Source organism: Rhinatrema bivittatum, unplaced genomic scaffold (assembly GCF_901001135.1).
Source record: "Rhinatrema bivittatum unplaced genomic scaffold, aRhiBiv1.1, whole genome shotgun sequence".
Lineage (NCBI taxonomy): Eukaryota > Metazoa > Chordata > Amphibia > Gymnophiona > Rhinatrematidae > Rhinatrema > Rhinatrema bivittatum.
The window spans coordinates 58,668-73,297 of record NW_021820835.1 but is presented as its reverse complement, the minus strand read 5'-3'; the positions used below and the strand labels follow the sequence as shown (position 1 = coordinate 73,297).

General features: G+C 51.3%; 1 protein-coding gene across 1 annotated transcript; it reads right to left on the bottom strand.

Moving 5' to 3' along the window:
* Positions 1 to 951: 951 nt before the first annotated feature.
* LOC115082196 (toll-like receptor 13) lies at positions 952 to 14,125 on the bottom strand. Its single transcript, XM_029586446.1, has 3 exons — positions 14,000 to 14,125; positions 5,436 to 8,254; positions 952 to 1,811 (listed from the first exon to the last, which is right to left on the bottom strand). The coding sequence occupies exons 2-3, from the start codon at positions 8,132 to 8,134 to the stop codon at positions 1,646 to 1,648; spliced, it is 2,865 nt and encodes a 954-aa protein (XP_029442306.1). The 5' UTR covers positions 8,135 to 8,254; positions 14,000 to 14,125; the 3' UTR covers positions 952 to 1,645.
* Positions 14,126 to 14,630: the final 505 nt, after the last annotated feature.

Here is a 14,630-nt window from a genome sequence, read left to right as displayed (position 1 = left end):
GCTCGCCTGCGCCGCCTCCTGTACGCCCACCCCGTGCCCGCTGTGCCCATCATGGCGCTGCCCTGGTATCTAGCAGATGGCATCCAAGTCCAGCGGGATGGGGGGGGTCCAGGCAAATTTAGGGAGTAAAGACGCCCGTGGGCAACCAGGATGAGGAGGAGCAGGATCAAAGGGATGGAGAAACCATATCCTGGCGGCAGAGAGGGTCCATCTGCCCTCCCACCCTAAACCCAAGGCCCTTTCGAATCCCCTTCTGATGCAATGCCACCCAAAGCCCCATCAGTCAGCACTCTGTCTCCCTCCACCCGCTGCCCAGCTGGTACCTAATATCCGTAGTCACTTATCAGGCCGATACAGTACAGTGCGCTCCGGCGGAGCGCACTGTTAACCCGCGATTGGACGCGCTAGCTTTACCCCTTATTAAGTAAGGGGTAATAGTGCGTCGAAAACGCGCATCCAAACCCCCCCCCCCCCCAAACCTAATAGCGCCCACAACATGAAAATGCCTGTTGATGGCCCTATTAGTTATTCCCGCACGATTCAGTAAGTAAAATGTGCAGCCAAGCCGCACATTTTACTTTCAGAAATTAGCGCCTGCCCAAAGGCAGGCGCTAATTTCTCCGGGCACCGGGAAAGTGCACAGAAAAGCAGTAAAAACTGCTTTTCTGTGCACCCTCCGACTTAATATCATGGCGATAGTAAGTCGGAGGTCCCGAAGAGTAAAAAAAAAAAAAAAAAAAAGTGAAATAGGCCCGCGGCTCGAGGGTTGAAAACCCGACGCTCAATTTTGCCGGCGTCCGGTTTCTGAACCCGTGGCTGTCAGCGGGCTTGAGAACCGACGCCGGCAAAATTGAGCGTCGGCTGTCAAACCCGCTGACAGCCGCCGCTCCTGTCCGAAAAGAGGCGCTAGGGACGCGCTAGTGTCCCTAGCGCCTCTTTTTACCGCAGACACTCATTTAAATAAATTACTTTACTGCATTGCGCGCACAGGAGAGCGGGCGCTCGCCCAGCTCTCCCGCGATTTTTACTGTATCGGCCCATTAGAGATTCATTCCTCTTCTGATCTTCCAGGCAAGATAAAAGGGGAAGACCAGGGAGATGAAAGGCTTCAGCATTTAACTCAGTAGAGGGAGGGGGCACAAAGCCAGGTGCCTCATGGGCCATCAAGGTCAACCATTGAGAAGGAAACCTCACCCTTAACAATGCTGATAGAGGGGAGGGGGGAGATGGTGGCTTTTTAGGCCCCCCAACAGGTGTGCAGCCACCTCCGATCTGGATGCACCAGCAAGCGGACCCCGGTGCCATGAATTCATGTCGGACGGAGGCCCCTCAAGAGACGCAGCTTTCCAGTGGCAGAAACGAAGCGAGCTGCGGCGTTCAAACTCTCTAAGCAAGCGCAGGACTTGGCTGCGGCCACAGAACTGAACGAGAGTCCGGCTACCGCACAGGGAAAGGCGACCACTGCAAACGCGCAGGCTTTGTGGGTGCTGAATAATTTTACTGAGGCTTCAGCACAGGTCCGGCACGGGCAGCGGCCGTGCAAGCTTCATAAGCCCAGACGCACACTCTCACCCTGTCACACACACACACACACACACACACACCCTCCCTGCGCTTTGAGACCAATGATCTGTCTGCGGGCGCATCAGGAGCCAGTGATGCAGAGCTGTACAGTGTCTTCGTTGCTTTGCGCCACGTCCAGCACGTTCCTCAGCTTCTCCCAGAAGAGAGGCTGCCCGGTGGGGTCCTCGGGCCAGCTCAGGTAGGTGTTCTTTCGCATGAGTTTCCGCAGCCGGTGGTAGGCCGAGAGCCTGAGGGGAAGACGGGATGGGGGTGTGAAGCAGGAAAGGGCACAGAGTGGTGCAGATGCAATCTTGTTCAGAAAATGCCAGGACAGAGAAACACAGAGAAAGTGCTGAAGGGAAACACTTTGTTTGCAGAGCAGGAGAACTATCCTAGGAGAGGTTTGAGCGTTTCCTACTACACATGCAGTGCTTTCCACCTGCGGTAGAAGGAAGCCCCCAACTTCTGTTCCAGGTTCACATATCAAGTCCTTGTTCCCCTCTCTCTCTCACACACACAGACCCCCAGGCAGGCTCCCAGTCATTCTCACACCGCTCCCTCCCCACCCCCCAGGCATGCACATATTCATTCTCACACATAAACAGACCCCCAGGCAGGCTCCCAGTCATTCTCACACACACACACACATGGACCCCAGGCAGGCTCACACACACACACACACACATAGAGCCCGGGCAGGCTCTCATTCCTTCTCACACTGCTCCCTCTCCACCCCCCTAGGCATGCCACATATTCATTCTCACACATAAACAGACCCCCAGGCAGGCTCCCAGTCATTCTCACACACACACACACATGGACCCCAGGCAGGCTCACACACACACACACACACATAGAGCCCGGGCAGGCGCTCATTCCTTCTCACACTGCTCCCTCTCCACCCCCCTAGGCATGCCACATATTCATTCTCACACATACAAAGACCCCCAGGCAGGCACCAATTAATTCTTACACACACACACACACACAGAGGCACCTATTCTCACACAGTCAGACCCCAGGAAGACACCCATTCATTCTCATACACAGACACACCCTCAGGCAGGCACCCATGCATTCACACACATGCACCCCCAGGCAGACTCCCATTCATACACATGCACACACTAAAGGCAGAACCCCTCTCTTTCTTTTGCCAGCAACCTCAGAGCCTCTCTCATTCCTCTGCTGCTGCTGTTACTGCTGCCGCGTGGCTATTGGGGAAGCGCTGATTGCTGCTATTGGCACTGAAGCCCATTCTGCTGCCTCCTCTGTGCAGGCCCCGTGGGTTTCCAGTTCCTCCATGCTGATCTCGTACATTGTGAGATCCGCATAGAGAAAGTGCTACTCTTGCACATTCCCAAAGATTACATGTGCCAATCACTAAACATTTTTTTTTTAACCTTTGCTGTCTGATCTTAATTTTCTAATCAGTTGGCCACAGGCTTTTTTTCCACCTTCCCTTTCTTGGTTTTTTTGGTTTTTTTTTTCCAATTCCTTTTACAGGGTCTTTTTTTCTATTTCTTTTCTCTCCATCTGTCTTTTTCCCTCAAACAAACACATAGTCAAGTTCTCATTCTCACATGCTTTCTCTCTCTCACACACTCAGACTCTATTTTCACTTGCTGTCTCTCTCACACATACACACACAGGCTCTCATTCCCACATGCTGTCTCACACATCCACAGCTCTCACTCTCACATGCTCTATCTCATACATACATACACACTGTCACACTCACACACACAGGCTCTGTCTCACTCCCACATGCTGTCTTGCTCAAGGACAGGCTCTCACTGTCACATGCTCTCTCTCATACAATCATTCATACACACAGTCTCTCACTGGCACACGCTGTCTGAGTCTCACACACACAGGCTCTCTCTCTCACTCCCACATGCTGTCTTGCTCAAGCACAGGCTCTCACTGTCACATGTTCTCTCTCATACAATCATTCATACACACAGGCTATCACTCTCACATGCTCTCTTTCATACATTCATTCATACACACAGGCTCTCACTGTCACATGCTCTCTCTCATACATTCATTCATTCATACACACAGTCTCTCACTGGCACATGCTGTCTGACTCTCACACACACAGGCTCTCTCTCACTCCCACATACTGTCTTGCTCAAGCACAGGCTCTCACTGTCACATGCTGTCTCTCTCACACACACACAGAGGCTCTCACATGCTGTCTCTCCAAACATTCAGGTCCTCACTCCTACGCACAGTCTCTCAACTCACTCATACACGCACACACACACTCTCTACAGGCCCTCAGCCTCTCTCTCACCTCTGGGCCTCCTCTTCACGCAGGCAGGAAGAAGGAGGAGCAGCTGCAGGTTTGCACGTAACCTTTTTCTTCAGGCCACGGTGGGACAAGCTCCACCACGGCCCCCGCTGATGCTCCTGCTGTGTGCGTCCGGCACACAGCACAGGAGTAGTTCCCTGCTTAGCCGCCGGTGGGATGAGATCCAATGGCGGCCGCATGGGCCTCCATGTCTGCCGCCATCACCCCCCCTATGGCCCTATGCCCGGGGGCATTCCCCTCCCCCCACCTCGGTACACCACTGGCCTCCTCATTCTTTCCGGTGTCCTTCTCCCTCTGGATTCCTACCCCCCCCCCCCCTTCAAATCCAGGATCCTCTCTCTGTCTCTCCCTCATCCCTAGTCCTCTCCCTCTGCTCCATCCTCTGTCCTCTCCCCCTCCCAGCCATCCCTCATCTCTCCTATCTCCTCCTCCTCTCCACCATAAGTCCTTTCCCTCCACCTCCAGTACTGTCTTCCCTCCGTTCTCATTTCTCTTCTCATCTCACGCCAGAGTTTCTCATATCATTCGGCTCTCTCACCTCCATGTTCCAGGCCACCCACCACACCTTTTTCTCCTCTTCCACCATCTCCACACCATTCCCTCACCCCTATAATTCTTCCTTTCCCCCCATTCCTCCACATTCCTTCCCCCCTTTACCCACCAACCATTGCTCTCCATCAGCCACTTGGCTCTCCCCCCCCCCCCCCCATACCTCGTGCTGCCTCAGACCCTGCAGCCCCCCCCCAGATTGTAGATGGGCTTCACTCTCCTTTCCTTCAGCAGAGCCCCCGTTCATTTCCCCACCGCCGAGCCGAAGGCTCTGCAGCCGCCTCTCGGGTACCAATTTCAGGAAGAGGGGACCTCTTCCTCCGCCCTTCGCTGGTCCAGCGGGAGCACACCTGGCTCCAAAGATTTCTTGAGCAAGTCATGCAGGGGAGCTGCCAGGCCCTCTCTGACTCCTGTTAGCATCCCAGGCCGTAGCCTGCCCAGCCCCGAGGTTTTCTCCACTTCCAGTTCTGCCGCAAACCCTCTCCTTTCTACCTCACTCCCAGTGATCAGCAGGGCCTTCTTCAGCGAATACTGAGCGAAAAAGCATTCGTTCAGCATTTCCGCTTTACCTTTCCCACCCTTCGTGCGGTTCTCCTTAAACAGAGAAACAAAACATCTTTTAAGCTGCCAATTGTTTATTTCTACCCCAGAGATGATTAAATATGAGGGGGAAGTTTGCCTTAAAATAGCTTTTGAGAACTTCTCCTCCTAAGGGACTCGCGCTGTGATGCAGCGCAGAGAGCAGGGTTGCTGCTGTGCTGATCACCAACACAGACCCTACCCTGAGATAGCTAAAATGTGAACCTAAGAGCTCAGGGCAGGAGACAGCAGCAACCCGAGTCAGCTAAACTGCAATGACATCAGGCACAGCCTACAAGAGACCTGGTCGAGGGGCTGCGGCCGCCTGAGAGAGCCATCGTTCCCGCAAACACAGGGTTACGCAAGTCCATAAAGACAGAGGTCAGACGGTCACCTTCACTTCCTGCCTCTCAATTAAGCTCACCTATAGTTCGGGACTTCTTCCAGGAAGACTACGATGAGGACATCGTTCTGCTCGTAGAAGATCCTGGAGCTGGCTAGCTCCACCTCCATCTGGCACCATTCGCTCTCCAGGTACATCCTGCTGACCACGCACAGGGTCTTGCGGCTGTTGGCAATAGCCTTCTGGACACTGTCGATGTAGAAATGCCCAGGTACAAAATCCCTGTGGCTGAAGCAGAGCCTGTACCTATGCGAGCTCTGCCTTTCCAGGTGGGGCAGGAGCTTCTCCACCACCCAGCTCTCGTCCCCTGAGCAGCAGGACACAAAGGCATCATACTGATAGGTCTTGTTGTCTCGCTGAGGTTTCCCCCACCACCAGGCTCTAAACATGTAGTAGCCATATCTCAAAGTCCACCTCAGCTTAGCGGCCAGCAGCGAGGCTATCAGGGTTAATGAGGTGACAAGGAATGTGCTGATGAAGAGGACCATGCCTATGTCAAAGGCACAGAAGGTCATGTCCAGTTCCGTAAAGTTGATGTCTGTCACCCCTTGGCCAAAACAGTTGTAGGCTCGTAGCAAGGGGATCTGGACCTGAAGGCTAGAGGTGGACCAGTTCTGGAACCAATAGTTTTCACAGGAGCAGAGTAGAGGGTTCATGTAGATGTCAAAATAAACCAGGGAGGTCAAGTTCTCCACCAGTTTCCTGCTGATGTTCCTGAGTTCATTGTATCTCAGGGACAGGCTCTCCAAGGAGGTCAAGTGAACAAAAGTGTCTTCCAGGAGATCTTTCACCTCGCTGCTGTCCAGCTTGAGACGTCTGAGCTGGCGAAGACCCTTGAACATCTTTGGCATGAAATGCAGCGCACTCTTTCTCACGGGATAGATGTTGGACATGTCCAGCTCTGAGAGGTTGATGAGGGGATCCAAGGAGAGATTGTAGAAGAATATGCTGGGATTGTCACTCAAGCGAAGCATGCTGAGGTTCTCCAGACCCTCAAATAGTCTGCTGGGGGCACTCATGGGATTCATCTGTGTCTGAGAGCTCATATCCAACTCATTCAGGGACTGGAGGTGGAGGAAAGGGGTGGGAGCCTGGAACTTGTTATGAGTCATCAGCTGGTTCCCGCTCAAGTCCAGCAACATAAGTAATTTCAAATATCTGAATGTGTCATTGGTTAATTTATAGATGCAATTTCTGGCGAGAGCGAGGTGGCGGAGGGACGAAAGACCCTTGAACCCATGCTTCTGGATGGTCAAGATCCTGTTCCCAGACAGCAGGAGCGTCTTCAGTTGCTTTAGCTTTTGAAATGTGTTGGTCTTGATGAAGGACAAGCTATTGTCCTGTATGTCCAGGAGCTGGAGGTGCTTGATGTATGTAAAACTGTCCCTATTCAGAGTGACGATCTTGCAGCCCCTGAGCAGCAGATAACGTAGGTTGCTCTGGCCACGGAATGCATCCTGGTTGAAGAAGGTCAGATAGTTCTTTGAGAGGTCAAGATAGCGTAGGCTTCTCAAGGGCCGGAAAAGGTCATTCTTCAGGTAGGAGAGCTTGTTTCTTTCCAGGACCAAGGTCTGGAGGGACCGTAGCCTGCTCCAAGTACTGTTGTATACCTCCTTCAGTTTGCACTTGTTCAGAAAGAGGGTCTGGAGGGATCTGAAGGACCAAAATTCATTCTGTGTCAACCTTTGCAGAGGGCTAGTGGAGAGGTAGAGGGTGGTCAGGTTGGTGCAATTGCCAATGGCTTCCAGGCCAGAGCCGGAGAACTTGGAGTGCTTGATGTCCAGCAACGTCAGCCTGGGCAAAGTCTGAAAAAGTTGGCAGGCCACAGAAGCATCCTTGTGCAGGGCAGGCCTCATGCTGGACCAGTGGAGTGCGGTGAGGTTGGGGAGAGGGCTCCCAAGTAGCTGGGAGATGTTCAGCGAGTTTTCATCAAAGGCTATGTCCATCAGGCTGGGGGTGCTCAGGAAGGAAGTAACATTCACCTCTGACATGTTATTCCTGGTGAGGTTCAAAGTCCGTAGGCCAGGCAGGGAGCAATGGGTCAAGTCCAGCACAGAGAGGACATTACCACGCAGATTCAGGCTCTGAAGGGCCTGAAGGGAGACTGGATGCTCTGCAGGACACAGGTGGGAGATCCTGTTGGAGCTCAGATCCAGCTCACTGAGCGATGGCAAGTCCCGGAAGGCCTGGGCCACCACTCCAAAATCTGAGAGGCCGTTGTAGGAAAGGTCAATCTTCCTGAGCCACAGAAACGTTCTCCAGGGCCCTGCCAGCAAGTAGACAATTTTGTTGTTGCTGACATCCAGGACACGTAGGCTGCTCAGCTCCACAAAGGCAGATGGGGCCAGAGACGAAAGGCGGTTAAAGCTGAGGTCCAGGAAGCTCAGGTTTCCCAGGCCTCTGAATGCCCCACCTGTCAGACTCTCGATCCAGTTGTTACTGAGCTTCAGCTCCTGCAGATCTGGCAGGTGGGTAAAGACCCCAGCTTCCAGAGAGGCCACCCTGTTCTGGGACGCGTTCAACCACCGGGTCCCATTTGGGAGGTTCCAGATGGCTGTCGTCAAGTTGGCAACCCCATGTCCTGCGCAGTCGGCATAATCCGGATTCTTGTCAGCGAGCAGGCACTTGGAGAAGCCATAGGCATCCAGAAGCGGGGCCCAGAGAGTCACTAGGAGAGCCCAGGGGGCGACAAGGTAGCACCTGATGTGGGACCACTTCATGCCGTCCTCTGCCCTCTCAGTCCGAAGCTCCAATCAAGATTCAATCCATGATTAGGGAAGAGATGTCAGGAAGCGCAATTTCTGGAACCTGCTGAGCCTTGTTCCTGGGGGGTCAGGTGACTGCAAAGAGAGAAGACGTAGATGCTGTTAAGCACAAGAGATTTCTAAAGACACATTTAGTCTGCAGTTTTGTCTGGTTTTTTTTTTTTGCGCCTTGCCTGAAGCAGCAGCAGAGCTCGGGAGGATGAGCTTATCTGGCCCAGGGCGTCAAGTGCAGCGAACCAGAACCAGAGCCAGCGCCGGGAAAGGTGACAATCTTGTGAAATTGGAAAAAAAAAAAAAAAGCATCTATTCCATTTCCCATGGCAGGATGGCAACTGATCCAGACTGTCCCTCGAAATTATGAAGCCTCCCTGGGGGGGGGGAGAAGGGGATCCGTTGTGTCTGCTCGGCACAAAACCAGCGCTTACAGGCCGGGACGCGCCTCTGGACTCCTGGACCCTGTCCCTTCACTCGGGAAGTGCACAGCTAGGTAACAGCACAGGGGAGGTAATTCCATCTCATTCCCTTACCTGCAGCACCTAAACTCTCCAGCGGGCTACAGCACCTACCTATACAAAGCCTCTCTAATAGCCCAGCAGGCACCCACCTGATCCCTAGCAATCACTGGGGACTGCATGCTGTGATGTAACAGCCAAGGTGTAGATGAGTCACACAAAGCTCAAAGTCCTGGATTTCAAAAAACACCGAGTGTGAAAGAAACCAACAAGGACTGAATTGCATAGTCTGGATAAACAGATAAGCATGGGTGTAGCTTGCTTATTGCGGTGGTTAATACCCCTAATTAATTAAGCTATTTCACTTAGATGCAGGTCCAACACTGCTCTCTACATTAATGGTGGGGGTGGAAGGGAAATAGAACCAAAAGGTTACTAAGGGCCAAGAGTAACAGATAAGTATGAGAGGGGAAAAAAAAAGTGCGAAAGCTTGCTGGGCAGACTGGATGGGCCGTTTGGTCTTCTTCTGCCCTCATTTCTATGTTTCATTTCTATGGATGGGAAGTGATAAAGGTGAAGAACAGTGGACTAATCTAAAGAGAGCTACAGAATGAGCAGTATAGCGTTGTGTAGAGGACATGGAGACTGATGATTGTTTTCAAAGCAGGTGCCTGAATCAAAGTAAGGGCCAAAGAGATGAGCGAGAGCACCGGGAGGAATATCTGGGAAGGCCGAAAGAGATGAGGAAAGGAGTCAGGACGGCAAAAGTGGCAGTGGAAGAAAAAGCTTGCCAAATAGGTAGAGCGAGGTGACAGAGCATTTTCCTGCCATGGTCGGCGGAGTGCGCATCAGGCAGGAGACTGATGTTGTCTTATAAATACAGATGATGACAGATTTGTTTGAAGCGGTTTTCCAAGTTTTTTTCAATAATTTTTCCCTCGTTGTTTAGGGCATTGGATTTTCTACTTTATGCTTTAGTACAGATCTATATTGGGGAAATGCAGGTGGCACTGGGGTTTATAAGGCAGAGTCAGTTAAACGTTCTCTGTCTCCATCTGCTGGCAGGGATGAATAACTCCAGGCGTCTGGACTGATCCGTTGGTACTACAGGAACGAAAATGAGCAGGCAAGAACCAATGGTCTTTTCTCTGTTTAAAAGCTTTTGTATTCTGATTATACAAGATTTATCTATTCTAAGCAGATGTATACCCTAGACCAGGGTTTCTCAGGAACCAGCTATTTTCCTAAAAATGACGTGGACCCCCGATTATTGAGGAGTTGGGAGGGAGGGTCCCCTTGAGTTTGAAGAGCAGGAGTCAGCAGTCATCTCCTCCATCCCCCCTCCCCAAGCCAGTCACCCTGCCCTCCTTCCGCCCCCAACCACCAGTGTCTCTATCCCTCCTGCCAGTCAGACACCCCCACCCCCCAGCCAGCTTCTGCCAGTCTCTCTTTTCCCTCCCTGCGAAGATCCCGGCTGAGCCCTCCGGCTGCGGCCCCCCACAAGGGACGTTGATCGCTCGGGTGTGTCTCTGCTCCTGCTCTCTCTATCTCTGGCCTCCTCCTCCCTCCCTCCCTCCCGGAGTTTTCTGCTATCTCTGGCCCTGCCGCTCAGGTCTTGGCCCGTGAGGGAAATGGCAGCCAGTTGCCGTGGGCTCCATGTCTCTATCAGGCACAAGAAGCACACCGGTTTTCAGAGTACAGAATGTTCTAGAACACGAGGTCATGAGGAAGGGGTAGGTCCAGGTCCAGGAGCAGCATCCAAAAAAATAGTTCTTCATGGAATGGGTGGTGGGTGCATGGAATGGACTCCCGGAGATGGAAGTGGAGTAATGGAATTATTATTATTATTATTTTTTGTAACTAGTGTGGGATAAGCCCAGAAAATCCTGTTCTAGGCTACAGATATATGTTTTAACACCAGCAGCTGGAAGAGAATGCCGAATAGCAAATAATAAGCTCTTATGGCGTGCGCTACAATTTAAACGAAGGGGGGTATCACTGGTCAAAATTCATACACAATAGAATCATGAACCACATATGCAATCTAACACAATCTGTAGGACCTATGACTCAATGAGTCTGGCAATCAGTCCAACTCATGTATGGGTGAATAGGTCCAATTTGCTTGATTTCCAAAAATCAATAATTACGGTTTTTTTTTTAGTTTTTTTGCAGACTCACAAGGAGTTCATTTTAAATAAAATGCGGTATCAATAGACTGAAGCTGACCCAAACACACATGCACATTTGATATCCTTGAAAATCCTTAAAGTGTGTTGCACCAAAACGAAAATACGCAAAAAAAAACAGTCTGTCCTCCGTCCTCTTAAAGTCGCATTGGTACATCAAATGGCTCAGATACTAAACGAATACTCATCTGAGTTGTTAAGCACTTGGTTTGCTGTGTGTTTACAAGGTTTGAGGGTTCTGGAATACATTTAGTGTTTGGGGCTTGTTTTGTGTGCGCTACAATTTACCATGCAGTGAAACGGCAGCAGGTCTCTTAGAGATCCTTTGCTGACACAAAGGGTTACATAGGTCAACGCCGCCAATCTATACACCAAGAATTGAGTTTGTTTGCATAACCTTTCCTAATTGGTTGGCATTATAAATGTTATCTCTTCAATATAACAATATTTTCTCTTCAATATAACAATAAACGATAACAACCACTCTTCAGTTGTTATTGTTTTAAAATATCTTTCCTGTCCTCCAGCTCCCATGTTTTTCGCTCCCTGTTTGATGTAACTTTTACCTTCTATATAGTTGTTAATTGGTTTCCCCTGTTCTATTGTAAACCGGTACGATAAGACAGCGTCTTGAGTATCGGTATAGTAAAAGAATTTAAATAAAATAAAAATAAATAAATAAATCTCATGTATGCTAATGAGAGTGCATTCTTGTAAGTCATGTGATTGCTTGTAAACTGAGCCTACAAGGCAGCAGTGAAACACAAGGCTGACCCTTAGAACATAAGAACCTAAGAAATTGTCATGCTGGGTCAGACTAAGGGTCCATCAAGCCCAGCATCCTGTTTCCAACAGTGTTATCCACTATGACACCCAGATCTTTTTCCTGGGTGGTAGCTCCTAATATGGAACCTAACATTGTGTAACTATAGCATGGGTTATTTTTCCCTATATGCATCACCTTGCACTTATCCACATTAAATTTCATCTGCCATTTGGATGCCCAATCTTCCAGTCTTGCAAGGTCCTCCTGTAATGTATCACAGTCTGCCTGTGATTTAACTACTCTGAATAATTTTGTATCATCTGCAAATTTGATAACCTCACTCGTCGTATTCCTTTCCAGATCATTTATAAATATATTGAAAAGCACTGGTCTAAGTACAGGTTCCTGAGGCACTCCACTGTTTACCCTTTTCCACTGAGAAAATTGTCCATTTAATCCTACTCTGTTGTGAGTCAGGAAGTGGATCCTTGGTCCGACCGGCGAAGAAGGGAAGAAGTAGTTCTCCGCAGATGGAATAGGTCGGAAGGCGGTGTCGTTGCAGAAGGCTGACGATCTTCACCCTGGAAGTCCATGACCCCTCCAGGCGGGTCCTGTGGAGGCCCGGACCGCTGGGACAGGTGGCTTCGCCTTGGAAGCCTACAGTCCCCCCAGGAGGAGCCCGTAGGGACCCAGGCCGCTGGGACTTAGGAGAGCGGCTAGAGGCGGCAACGAGAGGACAGACCAGGTTCAGGGCAGGCAGCTGAAGACGTGGACGAGGGAACAGACCAGGATCAAGGCAGGCAGCTGAAGACGTAGACGAGAGAACAGACCAGGATCAAGACCAGAAGACACTCCGAAGATTGGTTCCTCACCACGGACTGGACCAGGAAGGCGGACTAGGCAGGCAGGAACAGGCAGGGCGAAACAGGCTCAGGATCAGTATCAGGCTGGGTCAGGATCAGGTAGGCAGGATCAGGCAGGCAAGATCAAGCAGGCAGGCAGGATCGGGATCAGGCAGGCAGGCTCAGGATCAGCAACTCTTCACTCAAGTGAGTCAACCGCGTTGCAAGGCGAAGAACAGGGATCAGACACCGAGTTTAAATCCCCCCTCGGCGTCTGACGTCAGCGAGGGGGCTGGCTCTGTCTTTCGCGCCAGAGGCCCTTTAAAAGGGTCCCCTCTGCGCGCGCGAGAGCCTAAGGGGCGGGGTTATCATGGCGTTCGGCGGCGTCTCCCTCGTGGGAACGCCGCGATGTAGGCCCAAGCAGGGAAGAGGTAAGGGACCGGGACCGCAACCTACTCTCTGTTCCCTGTCTTTTAACCAGTTTGTAATCCACGAAAGGATTACATACGTTGACGTACGTTTTGACTTTTGGCATACTTTTGAGCACTTCAGCAGCCTTAATCAGTGCGATGTGCAAAAACTGGGGGCTAAGATGGAATGCAGGCTCTAACCTTTGGTATATTTCTGTATATCTTGGGCTTTCCCAAGACATTCTTTCACACGTTCAATGTTAATCAATAATATAATACAATGTTTAAGAATAATGACCTAATACAGTGGCTTGCGTTTGCACTGCCTCTCGGCCACTTCACTGCTCTGAGATCTGGTCCTGTTTCACTGCATGGTAACCTGTTCTGAATAAAAGAAAAAAGGCTTTTTTTTTTTTTTCGTCAAGCTGCTGGGGTTAAAGTATTTATTCCTAGCCCACATTTTGGCTCCCTCCACTGTGGGCCTGGAACCCGCGATCCCTGGCTTAGGACGCCAACCGGGAAGCCCGTACGGGAAAGAGGATACGGAAAGTTGCGGAAGGGCCTTCGCACTCCCCAGACTTGAGTATTATAGAAAATCTGGGGAGGGAGAGATCTCAAACGCACACAAGGAGGACCTCCGACTATTGTCTGAGCCGGACGAGCTCTGCAAAAGAAAAGTGGGGGAGGATCAGCGCAAAAGGAAGAACAGGGCGCCTCTGAGCGGGCTGCAGGATAGGTGCGGCAGCGCCCGCTTCTGCCAGGGGCCGTGTTAGGAAGCCCAGACCGGGCCCTATTCCCTCTTTTCATATTTTCAGTCCGTTAACAGGAGCAAATAGTTTTGCATTAAAGAGACGGCAGCAAGCTGTCCTGCTTGACTTTGTGCCCGGTAGAGATTTTGCTCAGAGCTTCAATGACACATACAGTCTGCCTGGGGAGCCTACACGGTTTACATATAATTGTATGTTTTACCCCAGTCTGGAGCTGGACTTGAGTGTCTATAAACACTGCCAGGACCTTCACTCTCAATACCCACTCCACAACCTGCGATATCGCCACCTACTGCAGTAACTACACAAAGAGCTGCAATCTCCCCCCCCCCCCCCCCCCCTCACCGTATGGCAGTGCTCTGCTGAGCACCCCTCCCCGGGTCTGCCTTCTTACCTTCAGCCAGCAGAGCTCTCTCTCTACCCCGCTCTCCGAGGAGAACGTCTGTGCCCTGGCAAGCTCATACACCTCCTGACTTCCTCAAACAGGAGGGCAGAGGGAAGCTTGCCGGGGAACTCATTCACAGCATTTCCTCTAAAGGCAGAGAGGAACCTGAGCCCGAGCTCTGTTGCAAGTGAGACACTGACCGCAGGGCCCCAGGCACACCCAGCTGCTGGCCTGACTGACGTCTGGGCACAGATTAGAAACGAAAGCAGGTAAAAGCCTGGGACAAACACCCCAAGTTTAGGGTAGCCAAACAAATACCTCCAGATTGTATGGGATAGGGCCCTGGCTTCATCCTCAGTCATTCTCTGTACACTGAAAGTCTGGAGAACTGTGTGTGGGGGAGGGAGTGAGATAAAGCAAATCACCCCACAGTCACATGCAGGCAATCAGTGACAGAGCCGGGGATTGGAACTGAGGCACAGGGAGATAAAGTGACACCCCCAGGGACACACACAGAGAGTCAGTGACAGAGCTGGGGATTAGAGCTGAGGCACAGGGAGATAAAGTGACTCCCCCCAGGGAATCATACAGAGTCAGTGACAGAGCTGGGGATTAGAGCTGAGGCACAGGGAGATAAAGT